Source organism: Salvia hispanica, chromosome 2 (assembly GCF_029641045.1).
Source record: "Salvia hispanica isolate PSC_SH4W2 chromosome 2, Shi_PSC_v1, whole genome shotgun sequence".
Classification (NCBI taxonomy): Eukaryota; Viridiplantae; Streptophyta; class Magnoliopsida; order Lamiales; family Lamiaceae; genus Salvia; species Salvia hispanica.
Genome location: NC_142693.1, coordinates 59,043,850 through 59,070,276, shown reverse-complemented (window position 1 = coordinate 59,070,276; position 26,427 = coordinate 59,043,850). Strand labels below are relative to the sequence as shown.

The 26,427-nt window shown below is 37.6% G+C and overlaps 5 protein-coding genes across 7 annotated transcripts; 2 read left to right on the top strand and 3 right to left on the bottom strand.

Annotated features, from left to right (window-relative positions):
• On the top strand, positions 1-6,616 carry LOC125201708 (beta-glucosidase 13-like). 2 transcript variants are annotated; one of them, XM_089065956.1, is made up of 15 exons: positions 1-126; positions 246-318; positions 651-736; positions 886-952; positions 1,907-1,965; positions 2,859-2,934; positions 3,114-3,191; positions 3,400-3,487; positions 3,583-3,832; positions 4,134-4,237; positions 5,048-5,262; positions 5,365-5,396; positions 5,921-6,026; positions 6,106-6,196; positions 6,298-6,616. In XM_089065956.1, the coding sequence occupies exons 1-15, from the start codon at positions 4-6 to the stop codon at positions 6,467-6,469; spliced, it is 1,620 nt and encodes a 539-aa protein (XP_088922082.1). In that variant the 5' UTR covers positions 1-3; the 3' UTR covers positions 6,470-6,616. The 2 variants fall into 2 exon arrangements, with proteins under 2 accessions (XP_088922082.1, XP_088922081.1); XM_089065955.1 differs by having other exon boundaries at positions 4,122-4,237.
• Positions 6,617-8,634: 2,018 nt separating this feature from the next.
• Positions 8,635-11,367, top strand: LOC125205098 (O-fucosyltransferase 20-like). The gene is made up of 5 exons (XM_048103918.2): positions 8,635-9,301; positions 9,377-9,545; positions 9,905-9,994; positions 10,124-10,407; positions 10,503-11,367. Exons 1-5 carry the CDS (start codon positions 8,727-8,729, stop codon positions 10,996-10,998), a joined length of 1,614 nt encoding a protein of 537 aa, XP_047959875.1. The 5' UTR covers positions 8,635-8,726; the 3' UTR covers positions 10,999-11,367.
• Positions 11,368-14,673: 3,306 nt separating this feature from the next.
• UPM1 (urophorphyrin methylase 1) lies at positions 14,674-17,573 on the bottom strand. 2 transcript variants are annotated; one of them, XM_048099658.2, is made up of 5 exons: positions 16,847-17,573; positions 16,091-16,171; positions 15,906-15,975; positions 15,258-15,535; positions 14,674-15,121 (listed from the first exon to the last, which is right to left on the bottom strand). In XM_048099658.2, exons 1-5 carry the CDS (start codon positions 17,372-17,374, stop codon positions 14,972-14,974), a joined length of 1,107 nt encoding a protein of 368 aa, XP_047955615.2. In that variant the 5' UTR covers positions 17,375-17,573; the 3' UTR covers positions 14,674-14,971. The 2 variants fall into 2 exon arrangements, with proteins under 2 accessions (XP_047955615.2, XP_047955616.2); XM_048099659.2 differs by having other exon boundaries at positions 16,091-16,168; positions 16,847-17,571.
• Positions 17,574-20,197: 2,624 nt separating this feature from the next.
• LOC148932789 (putative B3 domain-containing protein REM15) lies at positions 20,198-21,309 on the bottom strand. Its single transcript, XM_089065228.1, has 5 exons — positions 21,278-21,309; positions 21,095-21,173; positions 20,746-21,010; positions 20,516-20,658; positions 20,198-20,437 (listed from the first exon to the last, which is right to left on the bottom strand). Exons 1-5 carry the CDS (start codon positions 21,307-21,309, stop codon positions 20,198-20,200), a joined length of 759 nt encoding a protein of 252 aa, XP_088921354.1.
• Positions 21,310-22,905: 1,596 nt separating this feature from the next.
• LOC125198692 (uncharacterized) lies at positions 22,906-24,437 on the bottom strand. The gene is made up of 5 exons (XM_089065227.1): positions 24,105-24,437; positions 23,907-23,993; positions 23,607-23,832; positions 23,095-23,507; positions 22,906-22,959 (listed from the first exon to the last, which is right to left on the bottom strand). The coding sequence occupies exons 1-5, from the start codon at positions 24,435-24,437 to the stop codon at positions 22,906-22,908; spliced, it is 1,113 nt and encodes a 370-aa protein (XP_088921353.1).
• Between the last annotated feature and the right edge of the window lie 1,990 nt (positions 24,438-26,427).

Below are 26,427 nucleotides of genomic sequence, written 5' to 3'. Positions count from 1 at the left end.
CATATGGCTTTACAATGTGTGTTAGTTTTCCTGTTTCTGGTTTGTTTTCTCTGCAAAGAAGCAGAGGCTATCTCCTCTCACTCAATTCCTCGTTCTAACCTCAATCCCAAACAACCTCTCCATCAAGTATGTTTTTTCTTACTCCTATATTTTTCACTACCATACAATATACATATGTGATATGCTAATATGCATCGTTTTCGAGATTTATACTAACTTTCATTTTTGGAAAAATTGTGTCACAGATATCGGATAGAGATATTGATAACAGAGATAAAACATTGGATTCATGGAGCATTTTAAATCAAGAAACTTCAGGTTTTAATTATGCATCACTTTATTCACTTGTTTTACGAAAAAAATAATGCAATTCAGGTTAGACAGTTACGAATATTTATATTGTATTCTTATTATTATAATGGAAAAATATTACTACTATGTATTGCTATATTTGTGAGACTTATTTATGTAATTATACATTTATACTGTGTGTGCATATTAAACAAAATAATTGAGATATATTTAATGGATCACGTGAAACACTTATATTAATATATACTGGTTAGGATCACGTAAAAATACTAGTAATACTAGTAGTAGTACTAGTATTTTAGTAAGTATTTTGTTAATAATATTTATATATAATGCAGGTTATAATAATTGGTCAAAGTCAAATCTGAATCGAAGCAGCCTCCCACCAGATTTTATATTTGGAGCTGCGTCATCGGCCTATCAAGTAGACACTAATTTATAGTTTATGCAATTCAATTCCAATCAACTAGTGATTTTATTAATATTATCCAAAAACATTTATTTTTTCCCATTCTTGCAATAATTGGTTGAGTTAATACTTAATTTCTTGAGGTTTATTTTGTGACATGAAAGTATGAGGGTGCTGCATTTGAAGGCGGGAAAGGAAAAAGTATATGGGACACATACAGCCACACGCCAGGTTTAATTTGTTACACTTTTAATATTTTTATATTTGTTACTCCCTCCGTCCCACTCAAGATGGACACATTCTTGAGTGGCACGGGATTTTAGGAAGTGTGGTTAGGTGGAATAAAGTAAAGTGGAAAAATGTAGTTGAATATTTTAATGAGGATAGAAGAGAGATGAGGTTATTTACAAAATTAGAAAGTGATCATCTTGAACGAGAAACAAAAAAAGGAAACGTGGTCATCTTGAATGGGACGGAGGGAGTATATAGTACTCTCTCCGTCCCCGATTAAGAGTCACACTTTGACCGGACACGAGTTTTAAGAAATGCAAAGAAAAGTAGGTTGAAAAAGTTAGTGGAATGTGGGATCCATTTTTTTATATTGATTTTATAATAAAATGTGAGTGAATTGAGTTAGTAGAATGTGAGACCTACTTACTATTTATGGTAAAAATAAAGTGTGACTCTTAATTGGGGACGAACCGAAATGAAAATGTGTGACTCTTAATCGGGGACGGAGGGAGTAATATGCTCTTAAATTAAAATTATTATAAACCGGCGTCACTCCACATGATAAGATTCATGTTCATCCACTTAGGTGCGTGGAGTGTGTGTATTTTTTATACAATTTCTTTAAATGGAATAGTAAAATGTGTCTTGATATAAATTAACTTTATCATAATTCAGTTAAATTTATACGATTAGAAAATAGACTGGTTTTATCATTTTAGGTCATTCTATAAAATTAGACCATGTCTAACCATGGAATGTTTTTAACTAATTATACACTACTAATAATGTAAGTTCTACAATCCACTAACAATATTTTGATTATCTTTTCCTTCTCTCTTATCCTATTTATTTATGTCTTTCTTACTTTACCAATGGCATATTAAAACTATTGTCATTTATAAGTTTGTTTTTTAAGGATGCAGTGAGTATTTTTTAATATCTCATTTATTGCAGGTAAAATATCAGACGGGAGCAACGGGGACGTGGCTATAAACTTCTACAATCTATATAAGGTTTTGTTACCCCTAATACCAATACTATCGAAATAGATCACATACCTAATCATACAAATTAACTAAATATTTGATTAAATTTAGTTACTCCATATTATTTAGTAAAGGTCAAATGTGGTTCTAAATATGTGATGTTTTTTCAATTTTAGTCATAAACATTACGTTTTGAATTATTGCATCCCACACATTTGAACTCGGGCCGGAATCGGTATCAGCAAACGCCCGGTACCAGCAAATCAACCATGATTACCAAAAACCGGCTGCGGCGCACCACCACCCGCTGCCGAAAGACGCATCACGCGCCTCCGCCTCCAGCTCCGCAGAACCCAAATTTCTAAGGCGTACCCCCATCTTTAATACAAACCCACTGCATAGTAAAGGGTTGGAGTGTGGAAATCAGAGTTTGAGTAAAATTTAAGAATTCTTGACGTAGATTTTAGGAGTTTTGGTTTGTGCTTGAACAAATTTTGAGGATTTAAATAGAGCTGCTCAATATACTATATAATTCTTTTTATGAATAATAATTTTTAACTTTGAAATAATTAAAAAATCTAATAAAAATGTTTAATTCAGTCAAAATCAGCTAAACAACCATTGACCGTTACTTTTAAACGGAGCAGTCCAAAAATGGAGTGATTCTAGGCTTCTAGCCCGAGTTCAAATGTGCATGATGCGATAATTTAAAACATATTGTATATGACCAAAATCGTAAAACCATCATATATTTAGGACAACATTTGACCCTTACTCTCATTATTTAATAACGGCGCATTATCACTCAACACTCAACCACAACGCTTTAATTGAAAATGACATCCGAATATTATTTTCGAGTTTTTCCAACTTACATGAATAAATATTTGATTGTTTGATGTGGAAATTTTATTTGGCAGGATGATGTGAAGTTGATGAAGGTTTTAGGAATTGATGCTTTCAGAATGTCCATCTCTTGGCCTCGAATATTACCTCGTAAGAATAAGTCTACGAGCTACTAATATTTTATTTATATGACTTTTTCAAGGGAACAGTCGACAAGAGTCTGTCATAAAAAATAAAAAAAAAAAAAAAAAAAAAGCAACACAGAAGGCACAGAAACTCTTTTATAGTATATATAATTGCATTTTTTACTAAGTAAAAGCTTTAATCAGGTGGGAAGCTAAGTGGGGGTGTCAACAAAGAAGGAGTAGCCTTTTACAACAACGTCTTCAATGAGCTCATAGCAAATGGTACTTGAAAGTTAATCCCCAATTCTATGGAAAGATAAAATCTTATTAATTGTTATAACTCAATTTTTGATCTCATGCATAATTATATATAGCCTGATTTTAAAAAGTTACAAAAATAGCTTGACTTGCATTTTTAAAACTTCCAATCTTATTTATGACCTTTTCTTGACTTGTTTTTCTCTTATACTCTGGTTGGATGGATGTAAAGGTATAACCCCATTTGTGACACTATTTCATTTTGACGTTCCTCAAGCACTAGAAGATGAGTATGGAGGCTTCCTAAGTCCACTCATTATGTAAGTCAATCAATGACAATGTATATAACTATTGATCATTAGCAAAATAAAATGATAGTACTAAACATACTAGTAGTATACTTTTGGGTTTTCAGAGATGATTTTAGAGATTTCGCAGAAGTTTGTTTCAATGAATTTGGCGATCGAATTAAGTATTGGATGACAATAAATGAGCCATTTATATTTGTTGTAACTGGATATGATGGAGGTTTGTACGGACAGTTAGCGCCTGGGAGATGTTCCTCTTGCCCTCAAGGTAACTCTGCAATCGAACCTTACGTTGTCGCTCATCATTTGCTTCTCTCTCATGCTGCAACTTTCAGACTATACCAACACAAATATCAGGTTTGATTTCATCATTCACATAACACTTATATTCCCTCTATCCCACAAAGTATAGAGTGATATTTCTTTTCGCGTGCCTTGATTTTATATATAGTTTAGAAACTAAGCCAAAAAAATGCCGATCTAGCAATACAGAACCAAGCAATTCAAGAAAGCCGCAAAAATATTCATTCTATCCAAGACACTAATACACAAGAAAGAATAAAGCAAAGCATATCATGTTGTTATCGCAATTTTAAACAAAATTATAATAAGTCGCGATGTTAAATTGATATTTGAGCGTGTGTAGGCAACTCAAAAGGGAGAAATAGGCATAACACAAGTATCCAACTGGATTGTACCTTATTCGAGTACCGATCTCGATACCAAAGCTGCACAACGAGCCCTTGATTTTATGTACGGATGGTGAGTTACCTCTCCCACATTTACAGTGAAAATATAATTTTATCCGTCCATAATTAAAAATCTTTATCTATTTTTGTATGTCTACAAAACTAATTCCTTTCTATTTTTCGTAATATGGCTCATCATTTTTTCTTTTTTCTTTTTTTTATCCACTTGCAATAAATATATTTATTTTTTTTATTTTCTATATTACTAATTTTTCACTAAAACTTTATCATACACTAATTAGATTATTGATAGTTGAAGCTTATAGGTTCTATATTTTTACTTTTCTCCTTTCCTATTACCTGTGATATTGGCAATAACAAATTTATTTAGTTTTCAAGTATTTTAGAACCCACTTTCCATTACCAAAAGGTTACGCCGGCAAGTGAAAATTGCTAAGATTTATAAAGGAATTATAAAAATATTGTGTGATTTTTAATTTTTCACGACCATTTGAAATGAAGCCATTTGGTTAGAAAGTGGGCCGGGTCAATTTTATGAAAACATACTAAAATTTATTGGGCATGTCAATATCAATAGGGTGGTCGGTTTTTAAAAGACTAGGACAAACTTTGTTTTGGAAACTAATAATTCTAGCCTAAATCAAAAAATAACTACATACTATAATTTAACTTATTAGTTATAGCATGTTTTAAATCTGCAGTTAAAGACATGTGAATTTATATTATTTCTCTTATTTTTTGAATTAAGAGAATATATATTTCTCCCAGTAATATAATTCAGATCTTATTTAATTTCATTTCAATTCAGTAATTTAATTTGATATTGGAAATGTGGAATTAATTTATTTACGTTTGTTTGTAGGTTTATGAATCCAATAGTATATGGAGATTATCCAGCAATAATGCGTTCCATTGTTAAAAATCGATTGCCAAAATTTACAGAGGAGGAAAGCTTAATGCTGAAAGGTTCATTCGGTTTCATAGGATTAAACTATTATACAGCAAATTATGCAGCACATATCTCCACTCCCAATCCCAATATTAGCTGCTCCACTGATAATATGGTTTATCTTTCTTGTAAGTCGTTATCATTTTTTAAAATTAATTCTCTTCATATATATGTAGTAAGTATTTTGTTTTGTTTATTTATTTATTTATATTTTTGCAATGATTTCACAGCGGATATTGACGGTGTACCAATTGGTGATCCGGTAAGTCATAACACTTGTTTTTATGGGAAATAAGTTTACATATTGGTTTTAGTGATAAAGCAAGATCTAAAAAAAATTAAGTATAATTAATTGAATATTTAGTTTGCATAATTTGGTCGGTGGATGATTTGGTATTTTGGTTTTGACTCTAATAGTCTAATGACCTATCTTGGTATGATATAATAGAATAAAGATGAAACATAATGAAATTATGAATAGAATGAAAATGTGAATGAAATGATAAATTCTTTGCCTTTTTTCATTTTATCTCCTCCATTCCATCTTATAAGCATTCCATTTTATTATGCTAAGCAAATGAATAATGTGGAAGTAAGAATCACTATTTTATTTATTTCTCGAAGGGCTTAATATTCCAATTGGAACAATTGTTAATCTTCCTGAAATTTTCGTCGATTACATACTATCTTATCAATTTTATGTATCTCAAGTAAATGAACAATTTCTTCGATTATTGTTAGTTCAACACTATGTACGTAGCGATCTAATTATAGATGAAATTTTAGACTGCAGTTAGCGTTTTCTATGTCTACCCACTGGGACTCCATGATATTCTACTCTACACCAAGCAAAAATACAACATTTCCAAAACTATTTACGTAACAGAAACAGGTATTTGTAAATATTCTTTTATTTATATATAATTGTATAGCAAATGTTACTTTTAAAACATTATTTTTTTTATTTTTAGGTATAGGTGACTTTTACAATAGCAGTACAGAAGACCAACAACGAATTGATTTTTACTATGGTCATATTAGAGCCGTTCAACAAGCCATTGAGTAAGTACTTCTTTTCATTCATATAGTATTATTGTGAAATAATAGACCTATATATATACAACAATTGTTATTAATATAGTAATTTTATTTCTTTATGACAGGAAGGGTGTAAATGTAAAGGGCTTTTTTGCGTGGTCATTTTTGGACAATTTTGAATGGGCGCAGGGTTACACGATTCGATTTGGATTTTATTATGTGGATTACGAGAATGGGCTTAAAAGAATTCCTAAACGATCTGCTTTATGGTTTAAGAATTTCCTCAACTACAAGTAAAGATGTACTTATGTGCGTATATTGATCTAGTAATTGAGTGGTTAATGTTTGAATCACAGATTAATTTGAATATACTGTTATACAACATTTAAAATTTATAGTATTTAATTTATTTACAATTCTGTATAGTATTTGTATATCAAAGCATGTATATGAAGTAACAAATTTTATTTGTAATTGTTTTATACTCCTATATGTTTACTCGTATGATACTACTATAGCTAGCTGTAAAACGAATCTAGTCAAAATGAATACACAATAATGTCTAATAGGCGTGTGTACACCTTATCCTAGTAAAGCCTATCAAGATAAAATATTAAGTACTGTATTATAAATTTATCGCACTTTTAATATATTGTGTAGATTATTTAGGAAAAGTTTCTATTATCTAAAAAAATACTATAAATTATTATTTCAAAAATCTAAATTAAAAAATTAGAATATATAGTCTACTGAAATACATTTCTACGATCGTCAGTGAATATGGTCGAAATAGAAAATGCTAATATGACAGCTTGAAAATTAGAATTATTGCTGAATAAGGCTGATTTTTGAGTCAACATTATGGATGCACTAAATCAACCTATCATCCATTTGGGAGCATATATATGTAAATGAATCAAGAATTTTTTTTTCAAAAGTTTTGCAGCAAATTACTTCCTGCATTTCGCTTTTAATGGCCAGCTTTCTAGGTATAATGGATTAAAATGTGATTTTTACTTTCAATCCATTCATCTCAATACTAAATCAAATTAAATGCAATACTTGTGTGGTTCTAGAGGAGATAGTGGAATGAAAATACGAAAATAATTGTCATCTCAATCTTATCTTCGCTCCATTCCAATATAGTAAGATTGACTCTATTAATGATTTAAAACTTTATCCAAATATTAAGGAAAGAATCGAAATTAGTCTACTGGTGAAAAACTATTATATTGTTGTTATTTAAAATTGTGAGTAATAAAGATGCCTATTTTAAAATGTGAGCAATAAAGATGTCCTAAAAAGGAAACCAACTAATTATGAGATAATTAAAATAAAAAGGGTCACTATTATTGAAACAGAGGTGTATTATTTATTCAAAAAGAGGCAATATCAAAATTATTAGCAATGAATTGGTGTAGTTTGTTTAGGTCAAAGAAGCAAGCACTATAGATGCGTATAACGAGCTGTCATAGTTGAATTTTGTGGAATACAGTTGGCTGCTTTTCAATGCGACAAACCGTCTTTCTAATTTTGTTTTCCCACGTAATTATACTAGGCGTATAAATGAAATATTTATTGTTAATTGTAAGATGTAATTTGTCTACTAAATTAGCATTACAGTGAAATTTGTTTTTCTACAATTAGTTAACAAGCTAATTTTATTCAAAACGAACAAGTCAGAAACATTACCAAAGGGGGCAAAATATAATTACATAATGCAGTGCCAAAATTTTCTTTAAATATTTATACTCCGTAACGCAGAAATAAATTAAAAAATATAATTTAAATTATTTATTGGGGCTTTTATACAATAATTTACCTTAAATTTGAATAAAATTAAAAAATATATTAGAATTTCATTAAGGGCTTTAGCCCCTAGTGTCTTCCATTTGAGTCTGCTCATGATAGTAGAGTCATTTTGCTATTTTGGTACGTTCCATAGTAGTGAAGTCATTTTCACTTTTAGTAAAAGTAACACATTTCTTCTCACTTATTTTATTTTCACTTCATCGCTCTGCCTATTTCATTTTCTATTTTATTCTTCATTTACTTAATTTACTTAATACAATTTTTCTTAAATTATGTGATAAAAAGAAACACATCCACTACTATGGAACGGAGGTAGTAATAATCACGCAATCTTATTACTACAATATTTAAATTCTAAAAGTGGCTCATAGTCACTCAAAATAGAAAAAAATATCCAATTAAGATTCTTAAGAGAGTAGTAATATCTTAAGACATTAATAATCAATGCCATTTTCCTTCTAATTTTGAATGCGCTTCCCAATTAATCCAGGCATGAAGTAGTAAAGATAAATCGCCTTATATATGAGGAAACGGAATTCTGTGACGCACGATTTCGTTTCAGATTCAAAATCGCGTTTTTACATCAGATTCCCGCGGCACACGCATAAACTCTGTGTACAACTCTGCCTAACCTACTTTCTTCCTCTTTGAATGTCTCTTTTTTTCTCGTTTCTGTCAACTTAAATATTCCACGAAAGCTCAACCAAACCCATTCCTTCCCACGCGTTTTCTCATCTCTGCAATGGCGGTGTCGAAGAGCATCAACAAGAGCCACATTTCCGTCCAATCAGAGTTCATCAACTCTCTCTCCGACTCATCGCTCGATTCTCTGCTTCAGCGTAACAAAAAGAAGCAAATTCATCGTTCAAAGCTGAGGGCTTTTCTAAGAAGCTCGCGGTTCTTCATTTCCCTCGCCTTTTTTCTCGGATTTCTCTGGATGTTGAAGATTCTGTCCAACTTCGACCCCTCCCAGCTCCCTTGCTCCGTATCTCAAGAGAGCGAGGCAGTAATCGGAAATGGGGGTTTGAGTTCTGACTTAGATTTTGCCGCCAAAACTGGGGAAAAGGGTGAGGAGAGTGAGTTCTGGAAGCAGCCTGATGGGATGGGGTATAGGCCTTGTTTGGATTTCAGCGGCGGATATCGGAGAGAGAGCGGCGAGATTGTGAAGGATAGGTCGAACTATTTGATGGTGGTGGTTGCTGGAGGCATGAATCAGCAGAGGAATCAGATTATCGATGCTGTTGTGATTGCAAGGATTCTTGGGGCTGCTTTGGTTGTGCCGATTTTGCAGAAGAATGTTATCTGGGCTGATGAAAGGTTTGTTTTTTAGGCCAATTCTTCAATCCTATTAGTGTTTTAAGCAATAAATTGATTATGTTTTGGTTATTGCAGTGAGTTCAGTGATATATTTGATTTGGATCATTTCAAGAGTGTTTTGGCGAATGATGTGAGAATAGTTTCTTCTCTGCCGTCGACGCATGTGATGACGAGGCCGGTGGAGGAGAAGAGGACTCCCCTTCACGCCTCGCCTCAATGGATTCGCTCTCACTATCATAAAAAGGTTGCCTTCATTTATTCTAGTTTTATCATATTTCTGTTTCTAGAAGAGTGGAAAAAATTATGTAGCTTGTTATGCCAATAATGGCAGTCATCTTTTGTGGTTGGGACAAATAGTTAGGTTTCTAGTAGTATTACTGTTTGCAGCTGTCATCTTTGAAATTTCTTTTGATCTGTTAAGGTTAATTAGATGACTCTAAAGTTTGAATCTTTCAAAAAAAGACAGCTTAGTGGTATTGATTCCTATTTTTGTAGGCCGGCCCTAGATGGTTTTGGAGATTCTATTTGATTCCTCCAATGATTTGAATATTGTTTTGTTTAGTAACAAGTTATTGATCGAAAGAAACCCTTTGTGTCTTGCAGCTTAGGAGGGAGGGTGTGTTGCTGCTTCGCGGCCTGGATTCGAGGCTCTCTAAGGATCTCCCTTCCGATCTTCAGAAGCTTCGTTGCAAGGTATCTTTGGCCGTCTCTTCTTTCTACTTACACTGAAAAACATCTACCTTTTGCTTAGGAATTCACATTTGTAGCTGCTTCTTTTATTCTGTTTGAGTTTTGCACATTCTCATCCTAATCAACATGTAGGTGGCTTTTGATGCTCTACGGTTCGTCCCACGTATCATTGAGCTTGGTACCAAACTTACAGAGAGAATGAGAAGCAAGGGACCTTACCTTGCTCTTCATTTGAGAATGGAGAAGGATGTGTGGGTGAGGACTGGCTGTCTCCCTGGCCTAACTCGTGACTATGATGAGATGATAAACAATGAACGGAAAGCACGCCCCGAGCTCTTGACTTCAAGATCAAACATGACCTATCATGACAGGAAACTCGCAGGCCTATGCCCCTTGAACGCATTGGAAGTAGCTAGGTAAGTCTTGCTAAGTTTCTGGGATTCACAAATGGCATGAAATTCCTTACCACGGGCTGTTGTTCTAAACGTATGCATGTGTTTTGTATGCTTAGGTTACTCAAAGCTCTGGGAGCTCCAACGAGCACGAGAATCTACTGGGCAGGAGGCGTTCCGTTGGGTGGAAAAGAAGCCCTGCTGCCACTCACCTCAGAGTTTCCCCATTTCTTCAACAAGGAAGACCTTGCATTGCCTGGTGAACTCGAGCCAATAGTTAACAAGCCTTCCCTTCTGGCTGCTGTCGACGACATAGTCTCTGAGAATAGTGATGTGTTCATGCCATCGCATGGGGGAAATATGGGGCATGCTATTCAGGGGCATAGAGCCTATGCAGGGCACAAGAAGACTATAATCCCTAACAAGAGACAGATGATACAACACTTCTTGAACTCTTCCCTTCCCGAATCCGAGTTCAACAGACTGATTCGTGAGTTGCAGCAGGATTCCATGGGACAGCCGGTGCTCAGGACCAGCAAAGCTGGGAGAGATGTCACTAAGTACCCTATCCCCGAGTGCATGTGCAATGGCACGACAGCGCATTCCGCTGTCTAACTCTCTACGGATCTCACTCTTTACCACATGAGTTATTGCATCCCATTCAATCATATCAGTTGATCTTCAACTGCATTCTACCAATGCAATGGGGCCTGAAATTGAAGGACACGTTTCGAAGTAGGCTGGGGCATCGATGTCTCTGAATCTTGAAACTGCAGCTAGAGAAAGCTTTCCAAGGAAAAAACTGAAGGAAGTAGCGAGGAGATTGCATAGAAATGAAATGTTTAGCTAATAGGTGTACAAATTGCACCTTACATTCCTATTCTTTTCAATTTATTTATTCATTCTTTGTAGTGCTAAGAAGCCACACTCTATACATGTACAGATATGGAAATGAAATTTTGGTTTAAGTTTTCAGTGATTCAACACTTACTTTTCCTGTTAAGTAAACATAATTCTGTTAATAAGTATCGTAATTTTAGTGTTTTTTCGTTTCCTTGTAGAATTTAGGACATTACAATCAGCTGCTGAGAAACATATCAAACAAACTATTCATGTTTTGATTCAGTTGTATGTACAAAAATGGTCTAAGCATTTTTGGTTGGTTAGTGTACCAATCCATACCAGAATTGCGTTCATTTGCAAATTTGTAGTAGTACCTAATTTCAAATTTGGAAGTGCCGTTAATTGTTTTAATCAAGCTAAACATTTTCAGATTTATTTTTTCTATAAAATAAATACTACTTCCTCCGTCTTGCAATAGGAATCCTATTTGGTTTGGACACGAATTTTAATAAATATAATGAAAAATGGATTGAATAAGTTAGACAAATATGGGTCTCCTCCGCTCACCTATATATATTATTCCTAGGTTTATAAAATAACGTGAGTGGGATAAATTGGAGGAATGGGAGTCATACTTCCCATTTTTGATAAAAGTGAAATATGACTCTTATTGTGGGACAGACGTAAATGGTAAAATATTATGGGACAGAGGGAGTAATACAAAAACATAATCAACCAGCGTGTAAAATTTAATAGTACTCCATTAGAGCACTCCCAATGGAGTTCCCTAAAAACTCCCTTATTTCTCCCTAACTCCTGCCACATCAGCGCCACATCAGCACCAAAATTTATCCCCAGTTTTTAGCCAAGTGCTACATTGGTTTCTCCCTTATTTCTCCCTTATTTCTCCCTAACTCAACATTTCATTTTTACATCATTATTTTTTATATTATTTAATTTTCCCTACAAATGTATTTAATAAATAGACTAATAATGAACAATTCATCGTTGTATTAATCATTGGAAAATATAATACAACGAGAAAAAAAAAACTACAAATAAAAAACGCAAATAAACAAAGATTTAAAAAAAAAAAATCTAAGACGGAGGGGCCGGAGGGGCGTCGGGATCGAGCCCCAGCGTACTCTGCAGGTGTTGGATGCATTTCCAGAGGGCCGCCTTTTCTTCAGGGGTCCCGCCGCCGGTGAAGTACAGCGTGTACATCTGGGTCAGATTGGCGACATTGCTCGAATAAGTGGCTTTTTCTAAGTCGATGACGGATTCCGACGCGACTTCCGACGTTGCGCCCTTCCCCTTCCGCCTCCCCTTCGCCTTCTTCACTCCCTCCGGGCGCTCGTGCGGACCATCCCCACTCAAGTCGATGTGGGCCGCGCTCCCCTCGCTCTCCGAAACGCTAAGTCGCGAGCGCACCGATTTCCCGTGCAGCGCGTCGTGCATTCCCGTCCGGAATTTGGGGAGATCCTTCAGCTTATCGTAGATGTTCCAATACTTGAAGCCCTTCGTCGACAAGTACTGGCTACTATACATCCGGATGGCCTCATCTCGGACCATGTGCTCGTTCTGGCCACTCGTCATGTGAGTCATCAAGTTAGAATAAATACCGTTGAAGTGCCCGCAGTCCCTCATGAGGCGCTCCCAATGCCGACGGATCGCCTCGCTGCCATGGTCCTTCATTGAGGCAGTCTTGTGGCTCCTGTACTTCGCGGCAATCCGCTCCCAGAATATGATCTCAGTCTGGTAGTTGCTGCGCTCCGCGTCCTGTGACGTGTCCGCCCAGCAGTCGGCTATCAGCTCGGACTCTTGCAGAGTGTAAGTAGTCCTTACCCGCTTCGGCCTCTCATCGGAACCCGTATCAGTCGCAGCCGACGACGCCGGCGCCTTCCCCCTCCCGCTCCTAGAAGGCGGCTCGGTGGGCGTTTCTTCCACCTCGAAGTCCTCCGCGCTCAGTGTCGCGGCCTGAGATTCTTGGTCGCCTGGGGTTGATCCGGGGGTGTCGAACTGGGGCCGATACACATCGTCGGCTGGAAAGGGCATTCTGCCGGCAGAGTTGAAGTACGGAGAAAGTCTCCGCGCCGGAGGAGTCTGCAAAGGAGACGGACCCCCGTATGGAAGTTGGCCGGGAGGAGAACCCATCGCCAACAACGACTGCATCCACTGCTCGTTTGCTTCATCCGTGTTGGGAATTTGTGAACTCGACTCTTTCCCCTTACCCTTATCCTTACCCGATCGGGAACTTTTCTTCCAAAAGCTCATAATTTTGATGAAAATTGAAGATTGGGAGAAGAGATTGAAAATGGAGAGAATGAAGATTGTGGGTGATGAATGGAGGAAGTGGAGGAAATATTTATAGGGGTGGAATGTAAAATAGCCGTTGGGTTCAAAAAAAAAAAAAAAAAATTTTAATTATCGCCGATTATCGCCGAGCGTCGCCACAGTGGCCGGCGATCGCTCGGCGATAATCCGGCGTTAGAACGCCACTCGGCGAAGCAACGGCAACATTATCGCCGAATTATCGCCGACTTCGCCACAATGGCCGGCGATAATTCGGCGATAACCGGCGATTTATCGCCGAGAATTCGCCACCTCCATTGGGAATGCTCTTAGCCATAGTGGGATTAAGTACATATCACCATCGAAACTAGGTCTGTCAAATCATGCGGATTGGGTCTTTATCGTTACTGTCAACCCATAATTGACCCAACCCAATAAGGTTAAACCCAACCCAACCTAAAATCATCGCGTTACAACCCAGCGGGTTCGTGTCGGATTCGTGTGTGTTAACGTGTACCAAAAAAAAATCAATTATCTGTTAATGATAGTAATTATCTTGACACGACACGATAACGACTAATACACGATGCTATTATACGATTTAAACATGATATTATAGGATAAAATAAAAAATACCAAATTAAAATAAATATTTTCTTAATCAAAATAATAAAATTAAAGTATAGGAATATTAAATCTAAATAATAAAATTAAATAATTAAAATAATTAATTTTTAATAAAATCTAAGTATAATAGTATATTTTTAAAATTCATTAAAAATTAATTAATATTTTTTAATTAATAAAATTAAAGTATAGTAGTATTTTTTAATTAATTAAAATTAAATTATAATATTTTTTAATTAATTAAATTTTAGTTTTAATCAACAAAAGTAACTAAAATTAAAGTTTAATATTTTTTTAATTAATAAAAATAATTATTTTTTTTCCTTAATGTATAACCCAAACCCAACCCGACCCAACCCGTTATCTTCGGGTTCATATTGGGTCAACCCTAGGACCCAAATCCTAAGCGTGCGTGTTCGTGTCGTGTTAACTTCGTGTGAGTCCGTGTCGTATCAAAAATTGTCAGCCGTAATCGAAACAAAACATGGAATCAAAAGGGCTTACGAAAACTAGAGAAAAATAAAGGCATAAAGAACATCAACACACTCTTATTTTAGGTTTAAAACAGAGACAGACACCCCTACACTCTCAAATACAACCAACTCTGTCACCAATTATGATCATAATTTGGACTAAGATAAATAACTAATTCCGCAATCCACTAGCAAAAATGAAGCATGAGACGCTTATGATCGCTCTTAATCTCGCATCGAGGCCTGATGCAGGGATGCAGATTGATGAGCATAAAAAGCAACCAGAGAAGCTACCATCAGTTTAATGTGCCTTCAAAGGCAAGGTTCTTTGCTTCACCTCCGTGTAAACCTTGTTATCTAGATTCGACCAGGGAGGAAGTTTCTAGCATGGCATGCGGCCATAATGGCGAAAGAGCAACAACTTTCCCGATGATGATTAAAGAAGGCGAAACTAGCTGGTTCGTTGCTATTTCATCAGCAAGGTCCTTCAGTTCAGCAAACACCTAATGGTTACAAAACGAGTTAGGATTGGATGATATGAAAGGATAATTCTGATATCTGCCATAATCTGCCTTATGTGTCTGCTATCCGAACTTACATGCAGCAATCAAAATCAGAACTTGGTTAAGATTGGCTTACTATGCGCTGTTGAGGAGTAGTTCCTCGCTCGATTGCTGCAGCAGGTGTGTTGTCTGGCAAACCATGTTGCATTAGTTTGGAAGTGAGGGAAGGGAGAGTCGACAAGCCCATATAGACTACAAGTGTGGAATCCGGGTCAGCAGCATTCGCTGCGACAAACAGAGGATCCGTTCCACCCTTTCTTGAGTGGCCTGTTAGAAATCGAACACTAGTTGCAACACCACGGTGTGTCAATGGAATTCCTAATTCAGCAGCTATTCCAGAAGCAGCTGTTATGCCTGTCAATTTACAAAAACACGTATATAAGGTCATGATACTTTTCATTAAAGTCAAAGCTTGTATACAGGATCTGATTCCAGAAGATATATAAGTATATCTCGTTTGGCCATTCATGTAACTTGGTTTAGCATTTTCTCTAATGTCTCTGGTTTAATGTAGAACGAAACCGAAGTAGCAAAACCTGCACATTAAAAAGGGATCCTAGGTTTCTATACTTAGGAACTTCCCGAAAGTAGTGAACTCCGTCATGAATTCATACTGAAGTAACCAATGACGATTGAAGTGCAAACATAATGAAGGAATAACAACAAAAACACACATGCACATGCACATACGCACAAGAATGAGAATTATTCCAAATCGCCATACCTGGAATGACTTTCACTTCAATCCCTTGTTGTTGTAGAAAGTCCATCTCCTCTCCACCCCTTCCAAATACCTGCAACCAAAGGTTATAGTAATCAAAACCCAACTTTCAAAAACATCATGGTGAAACAGCAAATGGCATTCTTCCATTAATATTCTCTAATGATATAAGCTCTTATAGTACTTACCAAAGGATCTCCACCTTTAAGCCTTACAACAGTTGCTCCAGCTTCAGCAAAACTTAAGAGCAATTCATGAATCTCCTCCTGCTAAATCCCTCAATGGTAAGTATTTCCTTCCGGAAACAAGACAGCAATGCATTTTCAAGCATCAAACCTTAATTTTTCATGAGAACTCCAGAAACAATATCAATAGGTGAAGATGTTTCATGACCAGAACTACAGTAAATCAATTCTACAGCACTCAGATCATCTTTATACATGCCCAAGTAAGTTTTTTTACATCTTATACGTCAAAACCTACAAGTAGGATGATAGAAATGACCACGCGACATGGACCCCACCATATTCTTCGATCAATTGCACATTATACAGTCACGGCAGGACCAGTCAGCTCATACTTCAACTCTATCCATTACAAACTAGTAACTGTTTTCACACAAACTACACCAGTTCACAACGACAAACACAAAGTCAGCTTCAACTACTGTCAACCTTACCATAAATACAATTTATAATCTCTCTTCAGCAGGAAGTTTTTTTTCAAGCCCACCTATCACAGTTATGAACATTAATTTCTAGCCGTGGGGATTAGAAACCTATTTCGTTTTGCTATAGATTACACACATTTCCTTTCAATCACCACAGACACCACACAATCATCCAATTCACAAATCATATAAAACTACTACCAATTAACAAAATTCACAATGACAAATCACAAAATTTTGAAATTGGGCTAAATTAAGCAACAAAGAAACAAACCTGAGTTCTGCTATGGTATCCAGCAGTCTTCCCAACATACAGAAGATTCGCATTAGGCCCAACCAAATTCAAAACATCATTAGACACCAATCGATCATACAACAGCAAATCAGCGCTCTCGATCACTCTCAATGCCTTAATCGTCAAGAGCTCAGCATCACCAGGCCCTGTCCCCACCAAGAACACATTGCCAGGCCCCTTCCTCTCACCCCCATTTTCATCTCTCCTCTTCTCCCTCAAAACCTCAAGCAGCTTCTTGAGCTCCGGGAGCTGCATAGCTATGTCATAGTCCCTAACGAAGTCTTGATCGGAGGGGAGCTGGCAGGAGCACGAGGGCTGCTGCAGCTGGCTCTTGTACACCCAGCTGTCGCGCTGGTACCTCTCGATTGAGTGCTTTTCAGTGAAAGGTGACGCCTTTAGCGAATCGGACGAGCAATTGATGGTGAAAAGCTTTCTATGGAGGGAAGGGTTGGGGTTTCTTGATTGATAAATTGGTGTTGAAGATGGGAGTCTGCTTAATAGAGCCATTAGAATGGCAATTGAGTTGGAATTGGGATGGAATGGCTAGGGAAAGTGTGGTTTGGGAGAGATGGAGAGTGGGATTATATACATTTGTGCAAGGAGACGTGATGCGGGGAAGATACAGTTTTACAGAGAGGGAGAGGCCAATTCTGATTTGGATTTTTGGGGGACGCTTTTTGAAGCTTTTCAAGGGTTGAGAAGGCAAGGCAACTATGCTTTTGAGAAATGGACACAAAAGCTAGACTGTCAATTTTTTATTAGTATAAATTATTTATGCCATTTTTAAAGAATAAAGAGTACTATCTCTTTCATGCGAAGGAAGTGGAGGAGTATTAGTTTTTGTCTTCATTTAGAATACTTTTATATCATTAGGGTGTTTTGTAGATGGGCTTGGATTACATCGGTTATGATAGTTTCAGGGATTATGAATGGGGATTAGGCATAGACAATGTCATATTGACATACTTGAATTTTACATGGTTTTAGAGGGTGGTTATTTATGAATTTGATCATATTTTGTCTATTATTAGACGTGTTTATATCTACTTCTCCATTATGTTGGTATGTTGACCATTTTGTTAAGAATGTGTTGAAAAAGGTACAAAATATGTGGATGTGCAGCAGCCTTGGTTTGAGACAATATTTACTGGATATTTTGAAGTCCAATCAGCCCCTAATGCATATCAATCTCTTCGTCTTCAAAAGATCTTCGCGTGGGTATCTCGCACGCCTTAATCGGAGTTCGGTAGAAGAAGTTATGGCCGTTATACGAACACTGCGCTGTCCAGAAAATCTCACCCGGCCGGGTGAATTATTACCGTTTTGTAGCTTCTATAAAATCGCATCCTATCAAGTCCGCCGATTGGTAGCCTTTTTTAGTTTTGTAATATAAACCTTATGTGGTCCATTTTAGCCCCAATTATTATTGTTAAACCAAAATTGCCCCTTCCAGAATGTCCCCCAAAAAATTCGATCACCTAAGCCCCCGCCCTTTTTTTCATTGCTGGCGGTAAAATGAAATTTGGGGAAATTCTGAGAGCGGGAAATGAAATAATTTGGGACCAAAAATGGTGAGTTCGATTCATAAATAGCAGGCTTCCATTGATTCAAAAATTTACACCTACCGCATTAATTGAAGGTCAACAGTTGGGGGATTCAATAAGCAAGGAGATGATGCGTGGAGGATTGGGTGGCAGCCAAGGTGCAGCGCAAGTCACCGGGGGAATGAGTTGTAGTTGCTTGTATTTATCGGTTTTTATGTATAAACCTTCTTACATTCTCTTTTTTTGAATTTGCAGCTAATGTAAGGGGGCGTTCTTCGCGGAGTCAACCACATGGTGATCGCTCCCGGAGGGCCTGGACCGACCGGGAGGATGTGTACTTCTTAGCTTCACTGAAAGAGTTGGTCGCGACTGGATGGAAGTCCGACAACGGCTTCAGAAACGGTTACCTTCAAAAGCTGAAAGAATCCATGCGCCGCGAGTTCCCGAACACTGATTTGAGGGCAAGCCCACATTTCACCTCGGAGCTTCATACATGGAAGAAGTTCTACTCTGCTGTGTCTTCAATACTGGAAAAGAGTGGAGTTGGCTTCAACAACCATGGTGACTATAAGATCGACTGTGACGAGCATCAATGGAGTGAAATAATCGAGGTATCACGCAAGTCCTACGATTATCAATTATCAATTTCGTTTATTATGCAACTGTATACCGATGTAGATGATTTTGTAATCAACTTTGATGTATAGAAGTTTGATTGCTCGAATGGATGTATTTGATGATTATGTTAGGCTGACAGTGGTGCCCGTTTCATTCGCCACAAGTCGTGGCCCTATTTCAATGACTGGAAGGTAGTGTTCGGCAAGGATCGGGCTAGCGGGAACAGCACACAAGATACTGATCGTGCAAATGCAATGTATGCCTCTGGCTCTCCTGATGCCAGCATTGAACGCGTCAATGAAACACCCCTTGGTGTAGATGAACACTTGGATGGAGTTGGCGGCAATACTCACGGCACTTCCGATGAACTGACCGACAGTGTTCACAGGACAGCCAACGCCCCACTAGGGCAGCGAAGAAACATAACAGGGGTGAGCCACTCGACGGTCTTATCGATGTCATTGGCCAATTGCACAAGGACACAAATGCAAGATTGGACCGACTCGCAGCTCGCATTGGATACGAGTTCGATGTGACTAAAGCAAGGAAGGAGGTGTTCCAGATGATTTCTCTCATTCCAGGGCTGACACTATCCCAAGTGTTCATCGCTTCGGATGCTATCCTTGCGAGGGTTGAGCGCCTTGACTACTTCATGAGCCTACCCGAGGGTGCACGACAAGCGTATGTGTGGCATGCTCTTGAGCATTACACCGGGTTTTAGTATTGGCTGTTGTTGGATGGTGTTATGGTCCTTATTTTGTCTTGTACTAGTCGTATGTAGTAGAAAGAATGTCGAACTATGTAGGTCGATAGCAATAGACACAATGTAGTGTCTCTTATTTTGTAATATATATATGCTATGTCATTAAGGCCACTACTAAATGAACGACGCTTTGCTTACTACTTATCAGATTCCGACCACAAATTCTAACTAATACAAACTTATACACAACAAAAATATAAGACCACATAATTGCCACAAGCATAAATATAATATAAACGGGAGGACGTTCACAGCAGTGAGTAGTTTAGTAGTTTTACTTAGTTCATGATGCAGTGTAGGGGCAAAAATAAAACATTCAGTAAGCGCAATATACAAAAATTCATGCATGAGACTGGGGAACTGCATTGATCAGGGGTGCAAAACATTACCTTATGCCGGCACATATCATGGGTGGATTGCTACGAAGAAGTGAACCTCCTCTGTGTTTACTAGGTAGAAACGACATGTCATCCCTTTTCGTAGATTATTCACTTGCTTGAAGTGAGTCCAGCCCCGTTTCACTCGAATTTTACCATTTCGCATAGATAGACGCATCTCCCAAGTGCTTCCGCCAATTGTGAAATATGCCTCAGTCTCCACATCTGATTCACGAACAAATTGCTTCCAAAATCCTACAGGTATCTCCTACAATCAACAATGAAGGTTGACATTATTGAGCTTTCAGATAATGCTAACTCAATTACATATCTCGTCCACTGTTACCAGTGTTCGTCTAATACTTGTCTCATTGAAAGCAACTGAGAATGATGGGTGATCATTTAGGTCGCTATGCACTCCCCATTTTCCGTCTGTTCCAGCGTCTTCGGCATCAGAATCTCCCTCAGATGTTTCATAGCCTTCGGCACCTGTATCTTGTCATATTAGTTACATGGAATGCAGCAGTATAGTATACTGTATTAGGCATTGACTACATTTGTTTTACAATTATATACCATCATAATCATACAAAGGGGGGCATCCAGTTATTGAGCTACATCTGATTATTTGGAATACACCTCTTTCGATGTATGTGAAGATGAGGGTATCCCCATTCTCAATGTTGTTCCTATCTCCGAAAGATGACCAGCCGCTACGAAAGTAGCACCCGTTCTCCACAATGAGCAACCTTACCTCCCACTTTCCTCCATGAGGCATCACAAGAGTGCAATAGGGCGGGAGATCTCTTCCATATCTATGTGCCCATTCAGGAGGGATCCACTGAAAATGTTACAAAATCATTAAAAAAGGTTGTGTGTAAGTGCGATATTTGAACAAATCAAACAAGAATCTTCTTATGCTAACAAGACTTTCGCCGTGAGTACGAGCGTGGTAAGTCTTCACAAAGGGTGGAGGAGGCATACACAGACCATCAGCTTCGACCCTTTACATGACCATAAGAGCAAACGTCATTCAATTGGAAAACCAAAAGGTGGATAATTTTGAACATAGAATAGAGCATATTAGACTATGTTCAAGTAATCAGACCTGTTCCTTTGGAAAGGTGGAATTGCAGCCATAAATCTTGAAGAGGAAACCCCAACACTTGAAAATTTTCTCGTAGATATATGAGGATCCTTTGATAATGCTATGAGATAAATCTGGTGCAAAATGGTATGTTCACCAACCCACAATCTCAAATACATTTATATCTGCAGTTAATATACATCATCTACCACCACTGACTCCCTTATAAATTTGATGGACGGCTATTGGTTGAGAAGTGATGTTATACCAACGCCGTCCGCTATTCATTATAGAGTGGAGTAGCTATTAGTCAATCAAAGTAATAAATATGGTGAGATAACCAATATATTATGGTACCATCTTTTACCAAAGATAAATACCCATCTTAAACTCACTTACCCACACCACCTCAACTTAGCAACTCTGTAAGTAAACCATGAATATTCCACCTCAAGCTCTATTTTTCTACAGTGGGAAGTGGTCACCCGAGTTAGATGACCAGCTCCTATCCACTGTTTTGGCCATGAAGAAAGAGCTGCAGTTTGAAGGCTCAGTCATACCGGAAGAAGCGTTACTCGAGGTGCGCGCGAAGATAGGGGAACGCTTTGGTGTGGGATTCAGCACCGACTAGCTGCAAGAAAGGGTCCAGTTTCTGCAGACACGAATTAAGACCTTCAACTTGGTCGTATCGACCCCAGATGTGTGGTGGTATCCGAATCTGAAGGTTGTAGATGCCACAAATAGCGTTTGGACACAGCTGCTGAAGGTAACATAAGCCATTTTACTCTTTATATTTCACTTGTTAATGTTGTTTGCATGTATGTTGTGTAGTGTCACCCGTTGGCTGACGCATATTACCACGAAGATGAAGCCGAGTATTGTCGTCTGACCAACATATTCGGTACCCGGGATGTGAAGCAAGAGAGCTTCGTCAGTCCTGCGAAGTTCTCTGCCCCTAAAGAAGTCATTGTCCTGTCCAACACCACCTCTAACCGTCGCGATGTGATCGACTTAACTGGCGGTGACTCTCCCTTCTCAGAGGAAGTTAACTCACCGGTGACTCTTACCAGTGAAAAGGTGAAGCGCAAATTGTTTGACGACAAAGAAGTCGATACATCCAACCGAGAGTCGTCGAATAAACCATCCACGGTGTTCTATGTACCAGGGCCTCGTGGAAAACCTATCATGAAGACATCATGTGGACGTAGAATGCCTGCCTATTTGCATGTGCCTAGTCCGAAATCATCTCCCGGAGGATCATCACAAGCATCTAATAGCCCGCATCAAGGGGCTGACATACCTCGCCGCTGAAGGCAGAGAGGGATACCAACTTTGTCGAGTATCTCATTTAACTAATGTATGAACTACTGACATATGTAGTTCAATTATCCTACTGTTTAAGTTGTAGTGTGCACTTTTGATTTGCATGTTTCATTACTAGAAACATGTTAGAATGCACATTGTAAGCACTAGTATTGTTTTGAACGGTCTATAAATGATGAAATCCTAGGATCTTGCATATCAAGTGCATCATAGACAAATTTCATTACAATACTGAATGTCATTAGGTTCACCAAGAATTTAGAATACTTTTTGTGTCCACCAATAATACAGTCTTTTGTCTAAAAATTTAAACAAGATCGACCATATCAGGCCACAACGCTACATGCTCGAACAACATCTCCAGAGCTTCTCGCGCTGGTCTGCAATGTGATATAACAAAAGGCCAACCTCAAACTTCATGATTCACATACTGCATAAGTTGTGCACAAAAAACAAATTAATGTTATTGGAAGAAATATTGCAAATGGATCAGTGAAAAACATATTAATACTTACTTCATCCCACATGGACCCCGCCAAGTTATCCCGCATATGTGTCCAAGCATTAGAGGGTTCAACGGATTCTATGTAGTTCCCTTGAACATTCTGCGATTCAACTTCAGTGACTATATCATCGTCTTCTTCATCCTCAAGAAGTTCCAGTGGATCCACTGGCATAGAAGATCTAGCGTAGTTATGTAGCAAGAAACATGCTAAAATGAGTTGAGTTTGGATTGTCATCGGATAGTAGGAAGCACTCCTCAAAATCCCCCATCGCATTTTCAAAACGGCAAATGCACGTTCGATGACATTACGAGCCCTTGTATGACGCATGTTGAAAATTTCTCGTGGATGATATCGGACACTTTTGTATGGAGTTAGGAACCCTTCGCAGTTTGCATATCCATTATCGCAAAGATAGTAATTTCCTAATGTCACCGAATAATATAGAAAAATTCAATCAAACGTGGAAGATATATTGGGGGCAAAACAGTCTTACATCTGTGTTTGACAGTGAGCACTCATACCAATAGGTACTCGGAAACCATTCTCCCGATTAACGGCATCACGTAGCACACGAGCATCACCGGCAGAGCCCCCCCATCCGGCTAGAACGTAAACGAACCTCATGTTACGATCACAAGCAGCAAGGGTGTTAGTGCAAATCTGTCCCTTTCGAGATCGATATCGAGGCTTGTCACCGTTCGGTACTTGTACGTTTATGTATGTGCCATCAAGTGCTCCTACACAACCCTGCACACAGAAAATTCACGTCATAAGACACCAGAGAGAAAATGAAGTGTTTCGTAATGTAATCTACCATGTACCTTGAACCATTTCCACCGATGATCTTTACAGTCGTCAGCCACAGGTTCAGGAACAACCCAAAACGTTCTGTGAAGCTTCAGCACAGCCTTTAACACAGCATGGACATACTTTGACACTGTATACCCTGACCTCCAATGTTCGAACTTCACCACTCAAACTTTCTTATGGTGTGCCAAAATCCCCAAAAACATAGCTACTTGTTCCTCTACAGAGACGTACCGACCGTCGACTACATCGCCTATCTGCCGAAGCATGATACATAGCCTCCCAAATGCGTTTCTATCCAACCGCAAATTTTCCAAACAAGCCACATCACTCACACGAAGTAGTCGGTTAATGTAGCGAACCTGTTGTGGAATCCGACGATTAAATGAATAGCGCCTCCGAATATCGGTTGAAAAGCCTCTTCGACCGCTTTTCATGCTTCGAAGGTAGATGAGTATAACACATATAACGTCAAAATGATGGTCCCGAATAACGTCGGACATAACCTGAATGACAGATTCATTGACAGAATTGGGCGTCGCCATTTGTGTTTTACCTAAATATTGCACGTCAAACGGAAGTAGCAATGAGCACAAAGGGTGAACCCAAATTAAAAAGATGGAAGGTTACAAACAGAGTCACACGAAAAAAATTAATTAGGGTACACAAATATTGCTAGGGTACCCAAAATTGATTAGGCTACCCAAAAATTTTGTAAAGAAAACTCATAGGAACAACTCTAATAAAGCAAATAATTTACTCACTGCCAATGGCACTCTCGTTCTCCTAACAGATAATAATTCCACCACACCCTCATGTTCCACAATTTGTGACTTCGATGGATTTTTAAACTTTGCTTTTACAAAATATCGGGGACGCGATTTGAAAAATTACCTTAGTTAAACGTTCTCAAATGTGATCTGGTATGCAACTATCTCCCACAACAGATTCGTCGCCTGGATTTTTCGATTTGTTGATCGCCGATCTTGCTGTGAAAGTTTGGGGGGAAAAAGACGGCAACAACGCGGGGAGCGTTATTGCACAAAAATTTGCAAGTCGCAAAGGTGAATACGGTGGAGGGTAGTAGAGGTATTTGTGTGGAGAAATTAGGCCCATTCTCCTAAGCAATTTAAGACCAACCAATTGAGTAAAATTCAAGTTTGTTTGCCTACAAAGGAGATTGGACCTTGTTTAATTTTGACAATGAGGCCTTTTAAGTGTTGGGCCTCCTTTTCAAATCGTGTTGTAGTGTTTCCCAACCAAATTTTTACATGGCATTGGCTTAGTGTAGGAAATAGGTGAAAATAAGGAAATAGGAAAATGGCTGAATTCAATTGTTTTTCAGTTTTCTAATGTATTTTCCAGTCAATGATGATTCATCTTGTTTAGTCCTTGTACTTTTGTCATTCTAGTTCCTTGTTAAATATGATAGCAGTGGTTGTCTAGTTAGAGTAGCCGGGTCGACAAAATTGTTTGAAGGTATCGCAGTTGGGGACTATATGGTGATGTGGACCTGATTTCGATAGTGAGGTAGTGAAAGATGACATCTTGGCTATTGCGTGAAGAGTTGACATTATTATTTTCTGATGATTTTTAGCCAATAGATTTAAAATAAAATAAAACTATTTATCAATTCCAACGACAACAATAGCTATCATAAATCCATATAAAGAAAGAAGCGATATTGAAAATTATAACTAGCTAGCATGCACAATAAAATTTAAAATGCTACTACATGATGCTATGCTACTACAATTTCAAAGGTTGAGATTTGGTAGGGAAGTGAGGAACAACAATTGGTGTAGCTGTGGAGCCATTATCAGGAACTTCTTTGTGATCAGATGAAGAAGAAATATATCCAAAGCAATTCAGGAACCCTAAACAGAAGCTATATAAGGGGGACATTTAATTTTGTGGGTAGGCTTAATTGCGAGTAAATGAGTGGCAATTAAATGAAATGTGTTGCACTAGCTATTTATAGGCATGAAATACGTGCATGCTAAGCAAGAATGAAGTCAATAAGTCATGTATATTGAATTGATTAATGTTGTGTTGCGCAAGTATATTGACTTGGTGGAAGACCTAAAATTCCACTAGTAAGTGATTGTGATCCTTTTCATTTAAAAAAATATTTTTATTTTCTTCTTTGGTAAAAATCCAAATATAAAATGACAAAATTGGGATGATACTTGGAAATTATCCACCTGAGATGATAATATTTACAAATAAGGAATTAATATTATGTTTACCGAAGTTTTTCCACGAAATAAGGCCAAACCCGCTTTATGGTGATTAAGATGCAACTTTATGAATTTATTAAATAAAAAAAATGCAATTATTATGCTCTTTGTGGAAGTGAAGTAAGGAATGCTAATGGAATCCTTTTTTAATTGTAGATATCAGTTTCGTGGAGCTTTCTGTTTTGATCAATTTCGATATTTTAAAATTAAATTTGAGTTTGGAGAGGAATTGACGAAATCCTTTTTTCTTTTTATTTATACTAAAGGAAAATATTACTCCTAGAGAATCAGGCAC

What these genes read in the sequence shown, in the direction of transcription:
- LOC125201708 (XM_089065955.1), top strand. Translation starts at nt 4, where the DNA reads ATGGCTTTACAATGTGTGTTAGTTTTCCTGTTTCTGGTTTGTTTTCTC. An exon ending in TTGGCCTCGAATATTACCTC is followed by an intron (nt 2,935 to 3,113) that starts GTAAGAATAAGT and finishes AGCTTTAATCAG; the next exon opens with GTGGGAAGCTAAGTGGGGGT. An exon ending in GCCGTTCAACAAGCCATTGA is followed by an intron (nt 6,197 to 6,297) that starts GTAAGTACTTCT and finishes TCTTTATGACAG; the next exon opens with GAAGGGTGTAAATGTAAAGG.
- LOC125205098 (XM_048103918.2), top strand. Translation starts at nt 8,727, where the DNA reads ATGGCGGTGTCGAAGAGCATCAACAAGAGCCACATTTCCGTCCAATCA. An exon ending in GTTATCTGGGCTGATGAAAG is followed by an intron (nt 9,302 to 9,376) that starts GTTTGTTTTTTA and finishes TGGTTATTGCAG; the next exon opens with TGAGTTCAGTGATATATTTG. An exon ending in TTCAGAAGCTTCGTTGCAAG is followed by an intron (nt 9,995 to 10,123) that starts GTATCTTTGGCC and finishes ATCAACATGTAG; the next exon opens with GTGGCTTTTGATGCTCTACG.
- UPM1 (XM_048099658.2), bottom strand. Translation starts at nt 17,374, where the DNA reads ATGGCTCTATTAAGCAGACTCCCATCTTCAACACCAATTTATCAATCA. An exon ending in TTAAAGGTGGAGATCCTTTG is followed by an intron (nt 15,976 to 16,090) that starts GTAAGTACTATA and finishes CTTTGGTTGCAG; the next exon opens with GTATTTGGAAGGGGTGGAGA. An exon ending in TGAAGTGAAAGTCATTCCAG is followed by an intron (nt 15,536 to 15,905) that starts GTATGGCGATTT and finishes GTAAATTGACAG; the next exon opens with GCATAACAGCTGCTTCTGGA.
- LOC148932789 (XM_089065228.1), bottom strand. Translation starts at nt 21,309, where the DNA reads ATGGCTGCAATTCCACCTTTCCAAAGGAACAG. An exon ending in CCCTTTGTATGATTATGATG is followed by an intron (nt 20,659 to 20,745) that starts GTATATAATTGT and finishes GACAAGATACAG; the next exon opens with GTGCCGAAGGCTATGAAACA. An exon ending in CAAGTATTAGACGAACACTG is followed by an intron (nt 20,438 to 20,515) that starts GTAACAGTGGAC and finishes TGTTGATTGTAG; the next exon opens with GAGATACCTGTAGGATTTTG.
- LOC125198692 (XM_089065227.1), bottom strand. Translation starts at nt 24,437, where the DNA reads ATGGCGACGCCCAATTCTGTCAATGAATCTGTCATTCAGGTTATGTCC. An exon ending in ACGTCTCTGTAGAGGAACAA is followed by an intron (nt 23,994 to 24,104) that starts GTAGCTATGTTT and finishes GCTGTGTTAAAG; the next exon opens with GCTGTGCTGAAGCTTCACAG. An exon ending in ATCGGTGGAAATGGTTCAAG is followed by an intron (nt 23,833 to 23,906) that starts GTACATGGTAGA and finishes TTCTGTGTGCAG; the next exon opens with GGTTGTGTAGGAGCACTTGA.